General features: G+C 37.3%; 1 protein-coding gene across 8 annotated transcripts in view; it reads left to right on the top strand.

The window, feature by feature from the left end:
• The window catches only part of CKAP5 (cytoskeleton associated protein 5), a 54872-nt gene that overhangs the window by 19919 nt on the left and 21758 nt on the right, over positions 1 to 13195 (top strand). For all 8 annotated transcript variants that reach the window (XM_075152229.1, XM_075152234.1, XM_075152233.1 and 5 more), the window contains exons 10-23: positions 828 to 917; positions 1021 to 1185; positions 2009 to 2137; positions 3048 to 3230; positions 4193 to 4306; positions 5502 to 5612; positions 6889 to 6981; positions 7611 to 7796; positions 8268 to 8362; positions 9773 to 9830; positions 9913 to 10038; positions 10372 to 10508; positions 10669 to 10843; positions 11427 to 11540. In XM_075152229.1, coding sequence (XP_075008330.1) covers positions 828 to 917; positions 1021 to 1185; positions 2009 to 2137; positions 3048 to 3230; positions 4193 to 4306; positions 5502 to 5612; positions 6889 to 6981; positions 7611 to 7796; positions 8268 to 8362; positions 9773 to 9830; positions 9913 to 10038; positions 10372 to 10508; positions 10669 to 10843; positions 11427 to 11540 — 1776 coding nt within the window. The remainder of the gene's footprint in view (positions 1 to 827; positions 918 to 1020; positions 1186 to 2008; positions 2138 to 3047; positions 3231 to 4192; positions 4307 to 5501; positions 5613 to 6888; positions 6982 to 7610; positions 7797 to 8267; positions 8363 to 9772; positions 9831 to 9912; positions 10039 to 10371; positions 10509 to 10668; positions 10844 to 11426; positions 11541 to 13195) is intronic.

Genomic DNA, 13195 nt, shown 5'->3' with positions numbered 1-13195 from the left:
TTATGAACTGTTATGTTTATGAAAATCTTGAAAATAGCCTGCTTTCCACAGTTAAAAACTCTGCATGTTTCTGGCTCACTGACAGAAGTTCCTACTGTTACAGAGCCCATACTTAAACGGAGCTGCTCATATTACTGGCACATGAGATTGCTGATTTTTTTTTTTTTTTTTTTTTTTCCCCTGTAATTTTTTAATTTTATTTCTCAGCAGTGACTTACTGAGCAGCTAGATTGGGTATAAATTGCTGTGAAATTCCTGTATGGAATAGTTGAGTGTCAGGTGAGCTTTTTCAAGGTGATAGATCCGAAAAATACTGCTCCAGGAAGGAATCAAGTTGCTTTAGAATTATGGTCTTATCAGCTGTGGGTCAAATGAGGACTTCTTAACGAGCCATGCTGAGTGCTGTCAGGAAGCCGGGAAAGGCAGGACAGGTTATATACCACCTTGGATTCTTATAGTACAAGAACACGGCACTCTGTGCTGTGAAATTGTTTAATTTCCATTTTATTGCTCTGTGTTCCAGACAAGTAGAGCCAAGTATTCATCTGTAATTATGTGAACTTGTATATCTGCCTTTTGTTCAGCTTTACTGTGAAATTGCTCAAAAATCTATTTGTTAATAGATTGACTGGAATGAATTTAATATTGGAGATCAGCTAGAATAAACTAGTTCATACTGCTGTTGTGTACCCCTGGAGGGGGCAACAGCAATGTTTGCATTATTTGCTTCTCTGCAAAATACCAGGAAGCAGACTGTCAGGCATTCCAGTTATATTAGTGAAGAGTGGATTGACTTTTTTGTTTGTTTCTTTTTCCCTTTTCCATAGGTTGTTCCAACAATTCTGGAGAAATTTAAAGAGAAGAAGCCTCAGGTAGTGCAGGCGCTGCAGGAGGCCATCGATGCAATCTTTCTTACAGTAAGAGTGACAATTTTCCCATTGTCTGAGAACTGGTCTCTAATTTTGATTTGCTTTTCTCTTACTTTACTGAAACTAATGACTTCTTTATCCAACACTGTAGACCACATTGCAGAACATAAGTGAAGATGTGTTGGCAGTGATGGACAACAAAAACCCAACAATTAAGCAACAAACATCCCTTTTCATTGCAAGAAGCTTCCGTCACTGCACACCTTCTACGCTGCCAAAAAGCCTGTTAAAACCTTTCTGTGCTGCACTTCTCAAGGTAAAGCAGGAGGAGTTGGTACTTCTCTGGCATTGACTCGAGCACTGTTGTTGTGAAGCATTGGATAGTTTTGGGAGAAAGACCCTTCTGGTAGTGCAAGGACTAAAGAGTTCTTGTGTGCTATGTAGCCATCAGAGTCAGTTTTGACTGATTTCAAACTTGAAGATGACTGTCAGTCATGGGGTCAGTTTAGTCTCCTTTTTCTTAGCTTCTCTGAAACTGAAGACTCACCAAGTTTGTAATAGATTAAGACAGTGATTGGCAACTATTAAACTTCTGGGCACTGTGCCAATTGCTTCTTGCAGACACCTCTAGCAAGCTTTTGTTGGAATGCTACATATCATTTACCGTGAATAAAAGAACCATCCTTGATTCATACACTGCAGTTACACTAAAGCATTTTTCAGTGTAAACAATAACGATATATACTTTTTTCTCATTGCAAAATAGCCCTTTCCTTGTTAGGGGAAATATCCCTGGCTTCAAAAATGGAGATTTGAACAGGGTTGCAGAACTTCAAACTCCTTGTGAACTTTCACGGTGTTGCAGTATCTATTAAAGCATGAATGTTTACCCTCTTCTTGTTGTGTGAAAGATCCAAAGATGGGAAACTGGCTGTATCTGGGAAACAGTAGACTTGGTCAGTACATAGGAAACCAGAAGTGAAAAGCAATCTTTTTCTTTCTGCAGTGGAATGTTAAGGATTATTCTGTAGTAGATGTAGATTTTAAAAAGGGGGAGGGGATTTATACAGAAGGTGGATTTAAGAATCTGTTTAGATATGAGCTGCAGGTCATATGATACGAGTTCTCTTTCTCTGCAGCATATCAATGATTCTGCTCCTGAAGTAAGAGATGCTGGATTTGAAGCATTAGGCACTGCCTTGAAAGTGGCTGGAGAGAAAGCTGTGAATCCTTTCCTGGCAGATGTAGACAAACTAAAGCTTGATCGGGTGAGTTTGTTATCATAAATGTTGTTTTTAAAAAAAAAAAGCTCCATGTATCCATTTAAGATGCATCTTAGGCTAGAGAAGACTAAAGAGGATGCTTTAGCTAATGACTTTCAGCACAGATTTTTTAAAATTTATTTTTTGCTTAAAAGTTATTGATGTTGCGGGGAGTCTGAAAATCTCTTTATTTCTTGCTAGATTATCAAGCATCTCTTCTTTGACTTCCACCACGTAAAATGCATTAGTATGTTAACGTTGCACCTTTTCATTCTTATGTGAAGTATCTGTTTGGCTTCAAGGCTCTATTATCTGTGATACGGGTTGCGAGGTTTCGTTTGTTTTTTTTGTTGGTGGTGGTTGGTTGGTTGTGGGGGTTTGTTTGTTTGTTTTTGAACGCTTTCTCTGTTATCTGAAACAAGTTGAGGGTTTCAGGTCACAACCACATAGGTTAATTCTATATTACTAGACAGTATTTGATATTAAAGACCTACTTTCCAACAACAAAGTTTTCATGCTTTTGCATAAGCTGACAGGTTTCTTAGCTGAATGATGATTTTATAATTTAAGGTGCTAAGAATTAGTCTTTAGAGCATCTATAAGTATCGGGGGGGCAGGGTGTCAATGCTTTCTATGTGTATAAATGCACTTCATTTTGAACTAGGAAAATTATTCTAGCGATACAGTGATGGCTGATGCCATTGACTGGTTAACATTACTACTGTGAGGAACACAGGATCACAAATTTTGTGAAGTAAACAACTTAAACTTTTCACGTTTTTCCCCAGAGTAGTCAAATTTGAGGCACTGCTGTTGAAGGGACACTGTACATCCAATTGTGGTAGCTAAATAGCTTTTTTTTCTTTTTTTCCTCCTTTTTTCCCTTTTTTTTTTGTTTCTTTTAACTGCTTGTCAGATTAAAGAGTGTGCTGAGAAGGTAGAACTGGTTTATGGTAAAAAGACAGGAGGAGCTGCTGAGAAAAAAGAAGGCAAGCCTATTACTGGAAAGACCCCTGCTCTTTCAGGGACTGGTGGAGATAAAGAAACAAAAGATGCAGCAAGCAAACCAGGACCACTGAAAAAAGCACCTGCTGTGAAGGTAAGAGAGATTGCCAAGAGATTGTCTGACAATCACAGTTGTGATTGCATCGAATTGTTACTTATTGAAGATCAAAGGTGGCCTGCTGAACATCTCCTTCCACTGAGGAATCGCTGGCCTTCTGTAGGAGTAGGTCAGCCCAACAACAAAAGAATCCGGGACTTTGCGAGAATGTACTTGATGAAATCTCAGTTTTTAATGATAGAAACGGTCTTGTCACTTAAGTCTTAATACCAGATTTTGATGTTGAAATAGTGATAGACCGCTGGAGGCATTCAGAGAAGCCTCAAATGTTGTAACATTCATGTGCTCTGTGGCGACATAGTAATATTTGGCTGAAGTCAACATCTCTTCTTATAACTAGCAAGGTTACTTCTTAAATGTTGAGTATGCTCTTCAGTGTTGTTTTTAGTTTGTTACCATAAATAATTTGAACCATTAGCCGGTATTACTTTAAAATGATTATTTGGATTTTAAAAATTGACCCAAGTAGCGCTATAGATGGTCTTTGTAATACCCTACTTATTTCTCCTGGTGGGAAACCTGGAAGTGAATAGTGGAATGGATCATATTTTTTAAAATCTATTGATACTCTGGTAGCCTGGAAAAGAGACACCAGTCGCAAGTTTAATATCTAATCAGTATCCGTAGGAGAATATATAGATGAATTCATTATTTCCTGAACCTTCACAAAAACATACATTCTTTCCCTTTTTATCTTTCATTGTCTTGTGTGTCCCTGTTACTGTACATGTTTTATAAAACCTGGTAGTCTGAAAGCAACATATGAATTAAATAAGCTTAGCAGAAAACTATTCCTTTGCCTGCAGCTGTTATGGTACTAGAGAGATATGTATTTTTTGACATTAGAATGTGGAAGTGTGGGAAAACAGCCGTTCTTTTGGTACCTGATGAACTAGAGACCTGTTTGATCTTGGCTAACTTGTCCATTTCCTTTCTAGTCTGGGGGCCCACCCAAGAAAGGCAAACCAGCTGCAGCTGCAGGTATGGGAGGTGCTGGGGCTAAAGGCAAGAAGGGTCCCGAGACTAAAGAAATATTTGAATCGGAGCTCTCGGTGAGTATTCTGATACTCTCTGAAATAAGAAGTCCTCTCTATAAGTAGCTTTGGTTAATCAGTTCTTCACCTACTACAGAATTTGTCACTGAGGTTGGTTTTTTTTTGTTAGGACAAGGGAAAGCAATAGATTTCAATAAATGGAATTAGTAACTGGTAAAATGGATGTTCGATATATTCTGTAAATACACCTGTTCTTCAGGCTGTTGTTGGTACCAGGCCATATAAGACAGTAAACAACAAATCATGCTAATATAATAGGATATATCATGTTGTCCCTGAACTAGGAACAGGTGAAAAAAGTAACGATATGACTACTTTATATGTAATTTAGGATGCATAATTTGCTGAAGGTGTCTGGTATTAAAAGCCTGAGAATACAGTATTCTGGAATTTACACTGAAATCTGAAGTGGAATGCAGTAATAATTAAACGAACTAATGCAAGTTTATTCCGTGCTGTTCATATTAAGTTACACTTCAAGAAAATTATTGAATTCTGCGTGTTAATTGAGCATGTATTTATGTTCTTGGTAGGGAACCAGGTAAGCTAGGCTATCTGTAGGTCAAACAGTAACAAAAAGCTATTAAAGCTTTGCTAGATGTATCTGCAAGTTTTTTGGACGGTCAGTTATCTTTAGAGTGTCGCTTAGAATGAATACTTTCCATTGTGTATCCAGTTTATATTGCTAGTTATACAGTGGAAAATGAGTACACGCTTCCTGAAGGTGGTACAGACACAAGTGAAACAAGGGAAGTTTTGATCATTTTTCATATACTAAATAACTTTAATTCTTCATTTTGCTAAAATGGATGCAGAAGATATGTCTTTTCCTGTCCACCCTCATCAACCACCGATTCATTGCTGTGAATGTTTATTCAGACGTCATACAAAATTATCTTACAAATCTAAGTAGATAGCGGCTACTCAGGATTATTTTTGACTGTCTGCACAACTTCTCATACTTTTCAGGAATTGCTTTTCTGTCGCAGTACAATTTAGCAGCTTCCTAAATTCATAAGGCCCCTAAACTATAATCCATACAAAGTCTTTCAACCTGCAACAGCAAACTCTTCATATTTTGTAAATGCACCACAGTGCAAGGGTCATTCCAGTACATTACCTGTCTTTAAGGCTGCTGCCCCGCTCCGAAGGGATGCAGCGGGGTGTTAACCTTGTCCTGATCTGTCTGCAGATAGAAGTATGTGAAGAGAAAGCTGCTGCTGTCCTTCCAGCTTCTTGTATCCAGCAGTTGGACAGTGGTAACTGGAAAGAGAGGCTTGCCTGCATGGAGGAGTTTCAGAAGGTAAGTTTGTAGTAGTTGATAAGAAGAGAGGCAGGTGGGGAAAGAGAAAGAAAGCAATAATTTCTTCAGCTTTTTAGGCCTGGTAACTCTTTTAAAAGACATACCAGTAGTAATCATATGTCAGCACTTCAGATAGATTAAACAATACTTGCACAGAAGAAATGGCTTATATGGTTTAAATTGGCTCTTATTCCACAATAATAGTGGAGTAAGTCTTTTAGTTTAATGTAGATAGTTATGCTTTCGTCAAAAATATTTGTATGTGGATTGAGGATGCATAGAGGTTTTGCTAAAACACTAAATAATTCTAAAGCTTAGTCTCAAAGATAATTGCATTTAAACAAAAAGTTTTGCAATGACTGGGCAAAACCAGTTGCAAATAAGTCCCTGCTGATTGCATGTTAGGCAGCAATTGATTATAATACTAAAATTTCAGTTGGCAAACAGTTGATGTTTGAAGCCTTATACAATACCAGCAGTCTTCACAACTGGTGGCGAGCTCTTCGTGTACTCACAAATAAAAAAAGCATCATGTGTCACTCAAATGTGAAGCGTGGCTTTCTTCCCATGGTATCCATCGTAAGACCTTTGAGAATTCACATTCAAAAAGGCCTCAGCTGTAGATTACGAATAGTTTATACCGCTACACCATTACAGTTGTGACTGAGTTTTAATGTTTTAGTGGAAAAGGTGACTAACAAATTACAAAACGGTGACTGGCTGCACTGAAATGCTGCTGCAGAAGCCAGCTTTACTCAAATGTAAAGATGTTACAGTTTCAGTGGAATGGATAAGCCTAACAACAAGTAAAACCAATAATTTAGTTTACATTCAGGCTTAATCTCTGCTGTGTAGTGAGCATTCAAATGTGAAAGGAGCACAGTATAGTTCATCTTTTTTTTTTTTAAAAAAAAAAAAAGGCAGCTTGGGAGTGTGTGGTGGTTTTTTGTTTGTTTTTTTTTTTTTTTTTAGTTAAGTGTTAAATTCCCAGGGCTGGAATGGCCAATAGTGGTTGTAAGGACACTTGTTAAAGAACATACAAAGTGTAGCAATGTGAATGCTGTAGTTTAAATGTTGGCTCAGTACCTGTAAAATGGGCTCCTTGTAAAAGTGGGTCTTGTAGTAAGGCTCTTCAGGTAAACTCTTATGCTGAGAATTTCTGCAACTTAGTTCAGTATTAAGAAAATACTTACAGGACAGTTGAGGTAACTTCTGTTTGTGTTTTGGGTTTTGTATCACTTGTGACCCACTGGTTAACTTAACTTTTATTCTTTAGGCTGTTGAGCTTATGGAGAGAAATGAAATGCCTTGCCAAGCTCTAGTAAGAATGCTGGCCAAGAAACCGGGTTGGAAGGAAACAAATTTTCAGGTAATATATTATCCTTCAGTCACTAACAGTCCATTTTTGTTACTTAGTGTAAGCTGTGTTTCCAACTAAAAGGCTGTATATATGTTATTGATGACAGTCCTAGCACCATGACCACAGTTGTATCTCTAGTAATGAGAATATAAACTCTGCAATTAGATTTTATTTCTGCTGACGAGACTTGGAGGCCACATTTGAAGATATCTAGATGTATATGCATGTGTATACATGTGTGCGGATATGCGTATGTATGTGTGTATACATAAGTTCTAAAAGTAGATAGCGGCTGCCCAGTATTATTGATTGTGTATGTATATATACATATAGATATAAAAATACGTATTTGTGTGTATACACAGAATTTGTGTGTATAATCACACAAAACCATATATATACACAAGTGTGTGTATATATAAAATATGTATTTGTGTACACAAACACTTTTATATTCAAATGTATATATACATTTATGTGTGTGTACACAGAAATACATATTTTATGTATACATTTGAGTTTACCCACAAATACATATATATTTTTTTTTTAATATATCTATAAATATATAGAATAAAAAATTTGGTCTAAAATACATGAAGACATGAGTAACTTCCTTGCTGTTGTGGATGTTCCAGGTGATGCAGATGAAACTGCATATAGTTGCATTGATTGCACAGAAAGGAAACTTCTCCAAAACTTCAGCACAGGTTGTGCTGGATGGTCTTGTAGACAAGGTTGGTGATGTGAAATGTGGGAGTAATGCAAAAGAAGCCATGACAGCGATAGCAGAGGCGTGTCAGTTGCCATGGACTGCTGAGCAGGTGAGTGAGCAGCAAAGGTATTCTTCCAGTAAATAAAATCAGTAATATTATGTGGCGTGTTCTTTCAGTCTGAGGAGTAAATCCTAAATCTTTCATTTTTCTCTGTTGCCTGAAAATGATTTGTTTGCTCTCAAGATACCTCCTAAGGCAGAAGTTAAATACAAGTTCCTCCAAAAGAGGAAATAACGAGTAGTAAGTCAGTATTTTGCTGAAATACTGCCAAAGCAGGTACACATCCATAATAAAGGTATCTCTGGCTGCCTTTAAGTGCTTCAGGAACTTCTGGTTCACTTCAGTTGCAATTGTATTCTGCTACAATGACACAACAAATTTTTCCTCCTACGTTACCCCGGCTGTTTCTGTTTCCTTGCAATGCCCTGTGTTTTTTGCTGGTGTCTTCACTCCTTTATTACAGTGCTTTGTCACCTGGTTTGCCAGTGAAAATTTACTCTTAACTCTCTTCTGTTCCAGGTTGTGGCTATGGCTTTCTCTCAAAAGAATCCTAAAAACCAGTCAGAAACTTTGAACTGGCTTTCAAATGCAATTAAAGAGTTTGGCTTTTCTGGGTATGTTTTTTAAATAAATTGCTAAGTGAAACTTGAATGAAAATGTTTCTAATCTAGGACTAAGAATCTGTTGTTCTCTGTCAGATTGGTCTGAAGAGAGTGGCTGCAAGTGCATCTGAACTCTTATTCCTTAAACTCTGATGCTAGTTCTGTCAGGTGCTCTTCTAGCTCTAAATGTGTAAATGAAAGTAGCTGACATTAGTAATCGTCTAGTTGCTTTTTTCATCACTCTGCCTTCTCTGAAGAGCATTTTTCTTAAACTTTGTATACTATAGGAGTGGGCTGGGCGAAGAGCTGTGGTATTGCATGTCTGTTATTCCCGTTCTACTTGGATACACCTGCACCCAGGTGGATCATTGTATTTTATAGTTGAAGAAAGCAAAACTTGACAGCCTACAGAAGAGTACATACCAGCATGCTTATTGCTCTCCTTGGGAGAGATTTTGAGGCTGATAACAGGATGAAGTTTTAGCCAACAAAATAGCCATTATGGCATCTGGCGCTGTGAGGGTAAGAAATGGATTCTTCATCAGAACCAGGGATAGCATTCCTTAATTTTTAATCACCAGTCTCTTAACTGAATGTGGTCAAGCATATGTAATAGAGTTTACTTCTGAGAACAAAATTTCTAAGAAGTAAAGACTTCAAATATTAACTTATTTGACTACTTGGGCAGTTACTATGCCTGTCCAAGTTGTTTCACAGCTATTAAATGGATAGTAACATTGATTAAGTCTGGAAAATAAACTCCCTTCTTCAGTAAATTCCTCAAAAAGTATGTATTTCCAGCAGGGTAATCTATGTGTAGATATGATACTAGAACAGCAGCGTTTGAGGCTGTGCAAAGGAAGTTTCTGTGATTGCCTGTTTTCTCGTCTATTGAATTCAGTGGTGGTACAGAAGATTCAGTAATCTAAACCTTCTTTTCTTCCTCCTGTAAATTTCTTTTTGAAATTTGTGCCTTTTTCTGGAAGATCCTGGGACATTCTAACAAAAAAAAAAAAACAACCCTCACTTTTATTACGTAGCCATGTTTCAGGTGCTTAAAATGATTCTGGACTCATCCCTCAGGATTTCAATCCTAGCAATCATATGGGTGATGTAGTTTAAGAAACTTTCCAGCTGTAATAATAGCAGTCTTCGATATAAATTATCTTATGCTTACTGTATTGATTCTTGTAGTAGGCTATTCCCTAAACTGATCTCTTTCAGTAGTTATTTAAATAGCTACCATCTAATCTGTACCTGTGATATTCTTTTATAACTGCAAATGTCTTCTGCTTGTAAGTTAGTTGTATGAATCTGTTCTCAGCGCATTTTTTTTTTTCTTTAGCATATTGTGATGATTCTGTTTCTTGTTGGTGCTTCCTGTGTTGTGTTTTACTTATGGGGGATACTTTCTTCCCACAGACTGAATGTCAAAGCTTTCATCAGTAACGTGAAGACAGCTCTTGCTGCAACTAACCCAGTGAGTAAATTTAGTATTTTAATCCTGAATTATTATCAATCCTTAATTTGAAGACTGAGTGCTTTTATCCTCTTTCTGGCAGGCTGTAAGGACTTCTGCCATTACCTTGCTGGGAGTCATGTATCTTTATGTGGGACCTCCTTTGCGAATGTTTTTTGAGGATGAGAAGCCAGCCCTTCTCTCCCAGATAGATGCAGAATTTGAAAAGGTATGAAGTGTAGCTCTCTTACTACCAAGTATCATTAAAACTACTTGGAAACTTCAGTAGCTGGAATCTCTGGTAAAACCTGTGTGTTTTTGTAAGTGAACCGGATTTTTTAAGACAGCTCACCAAAGGAGCTGCAAACTCATTATATCTAGCTATGTCAATAGTTACTTTTTTCATGATGAACTTCAAAAGTTTCTGGTTTTGTTTGAATAGCATCATGTTTTAGAAGTCTGTCGCCCTGAGACAGCACATATATCATGCAAGTGTTTTTATTTTTAATGTCAAATGAAAAACTGTAAAAATAGCTGTTTCTGATTTTTGTGTTGCTTGCAGATGCAAGGGCAGACGGCACCAGCCCCAACTCGTGGCATTTCCAGGCACAGTGGGGGAGGTGGGGATGATGGTGAGGAGGAGGAACAAGAGGATGTCGGGAATGATGTTGTGGATCTCTTGCCAAGAACAGATATTGGGTAGGTTTGGATTCTACAACCTGAAGACATACTTCCACTGCAATTCAAAACTTTGTGTTTATAAACACTTTCTAAGCAGAGGTCTGTGGTGTTAAAGCACCATATACTAAAAGACACATAATGAAGAAAATGGGCTTTTTATCTTTTTTTTCTCTTACAGTGATAAGATCACAGCTGAACTAGTGTCTAAGATTGGGGACAAAAACTGGAAGATCAGAAAGGAAGGTCTAGATGAAGTGACAAGCATAATAAATGATGCTAAGTTCATACAGCCAAACATAGGAGAACTTCCGGCTGCTTTGAAGAGTCGTCTCAATGACTCCAATAAAATCTTGGTATGTTATTCAAATCCTGTTTCAGCTGTTTCCAGCTTAGAACAAACTATGATTTCTGAACCTTGCTTATTACTCAGTCTGTTACAACGTCATGAAATTAACAGTTGGAAAACAGTGAACTGTATTTGTGAACTGATCATGTATTTGTGAACTGATCATATATTTGCCTATTTTTATAAACACTTGCCTTTGTCTTTGCTTTGTATTTAAAAAAAAAAAAGCCTTCAAAAAAGGGAAAATCTGTCTCTACTCTGAATGTAATGTAAGCAAAGAAAAAAAAAACCACAAACAAACAAACAAACAAAACCCAAAAATGAAGTTTGAATAATTGCTCTGCTTGTGACAAAAGTGAGGTGTCCCTTGTTTGAAAATATTTTTAGTTGAACTTTAATTTACTCAGCATATAGAAATAATTTTTATCTATCTGTATGATGAATTTGAAGTCTGGAATAGATATCATAGAGCAGGCATTCTAAAGTAAAAGCCTAGATGTACAGCAGTGTTACTTTTCCCCGTATGACTTGGAGTTTTGCGCACATGGTTGTAACAGTATTTTATTCAAAGCCTTTTTGTTTATGTGCAGGTGCAACAAACACTGAGCATTCTTCAGCAACTAGCAACAGCGATGGGCCCCAATATCAAACAGCATGTGAAAAATTTGGGCATTCCTGTCATTACAGTCCTAGGAGACAGTAAGGTAGGACACTCATCAAGATCTCTTTCCTCTTTGCCGCTCATTATATGAGCTGTAACTATTGCTGTTTGGACTTGCTTTTGAGAGGTGGATGGTAATTAAAACTTCTTTGGAAGCTTACAAATTTTTTTGAAAGGTTCTTGCCTAAATGACAACTTATTATCCAAATATGAATGTGTGATTCGTTGCTGAATATATTCGATTCTGAATATATATTTTGCCTGATATGTATTCTCCTGCTTGTAAATAAACTCAGTCAGTGTTATAATTCAGCTTTTAAATGAAATGTGGCGACTGTATGCATACTTCTAATGCTGAAATATATACTACGTTAGACCCTGATCAGGTTTGCTTGGTAAAGTTGCTTGTAGAACTTCTGTTCTTTTAGCGTATCAGTGGTGGATTCCAGTGTACGTTATCTTTGTGTCACTGCGTAGGAGACCTTTGAACTGTAGGTAGAAACAGGACACTCACAACTGACGCTGAAGCTTGTATAATGTCAGTGTCGAGCTTGTCAAGATGCTGTGTCAAAATCAAAGCTAGGACCATGGGAAGGAGCTATTTGAAGCAATGGGGGAAGGAGGCTTGGGAAGATGCCAATGTCTTGTGCCAGAAGTCACAGGCAATTATCGCTCTGAATGTGAGTAGCAAAAAGAGCAGAAATTGGATCTACCTGTCCCAAGCAATGGAAGGACTAGGACTGGTCCTAGATCTCGATAAAAATTCTTAGTTCAAATTGTTTTCTCATTAAGAGTCTTAAAGAACTGAAATTTTACATGGTTAAGTTGGATTCTTCTTTTATTCACCAATTATCTTGAGGAAACAGCAAGCTCCCTTCAGTTCCAAGTACATGGATTAAGGATAAGGCCAACTGTGATTAACTTGTACTGTTACTAAAATGCATAATACCAGTGTTAGTTGTAAGCACTATAATGCTGACAGAGGATTGTATACTCATTCAAACATTGTTACAGCAGTAACTTTTTTTGATGTACTGCAAGATTTATCCAGTTTATCCAATTGCTAGAGTTTTTGAAGGTGAGGAGGATCCTTTTGGGGCCCTACTTTGAAATGTTGATAGTGGACCCACTGAATAGTTGAGGAAAATCAACAGCTTGTAGCATGAGTGAAGACAAATTAAGTTTGGGTGATGGGAACCAAGGCCTCGTCAGAGAAGCTGATGAGCATCTGTTTATCTGCAGCACATGATTTGTTTCTTTTCCTCAATGAGGTTATAGATGGGACAAGTTATTTGCAGGAATACTCACTTCTTGTTTAGATACATGCCTGGATGTAACCTTTGCATTTAAAATTGATTCATACTAAAGCTAAATGAGTCTTACATTATCAGCTTGCCTCAGAAATTCAGCCTACAGGAAAGAGTCTCATGTATGGAGTCATGTCTATACTGATAATGTTTTGAAGAACCATGGTTGTTAAGTATTCCATCTGACTTCTAACTTCACACAGCTGCTTCGAAAAAGGGAGCTGTTCTAAATTTTGCTTGGAAAAAAACACTAAAGATGGAAATTGGAAGGAATTAGAGGGCTCCCCTGTTCCTGACTTGACTTCTGCTCATGTGTGTCCTAAATAAGAGTGCCCTAATAACAGGCTCCATAACCCACTTACCTTGATTTATGAATGTGCTAAGTCTATTT

This window comes from Calonectris borealis, chromosome 5, assembly GCF_964195595.1.
Source record: "Calonectris borealis chromosome 5, bCalBor7.hap1.2, whole genome shotgun sequence".
Lineage (NCBI taxonomy): Eukaryota > Metazoa > Chordata > Aves > Procellariiformes > Procellariidae > Calonectris > Calonectris borealis.
The sequence above is the reverse complement of the archived record's forward strand: the minus strand, read 5'-3'. Positions and strand labels throughout refer to the sequence as shown.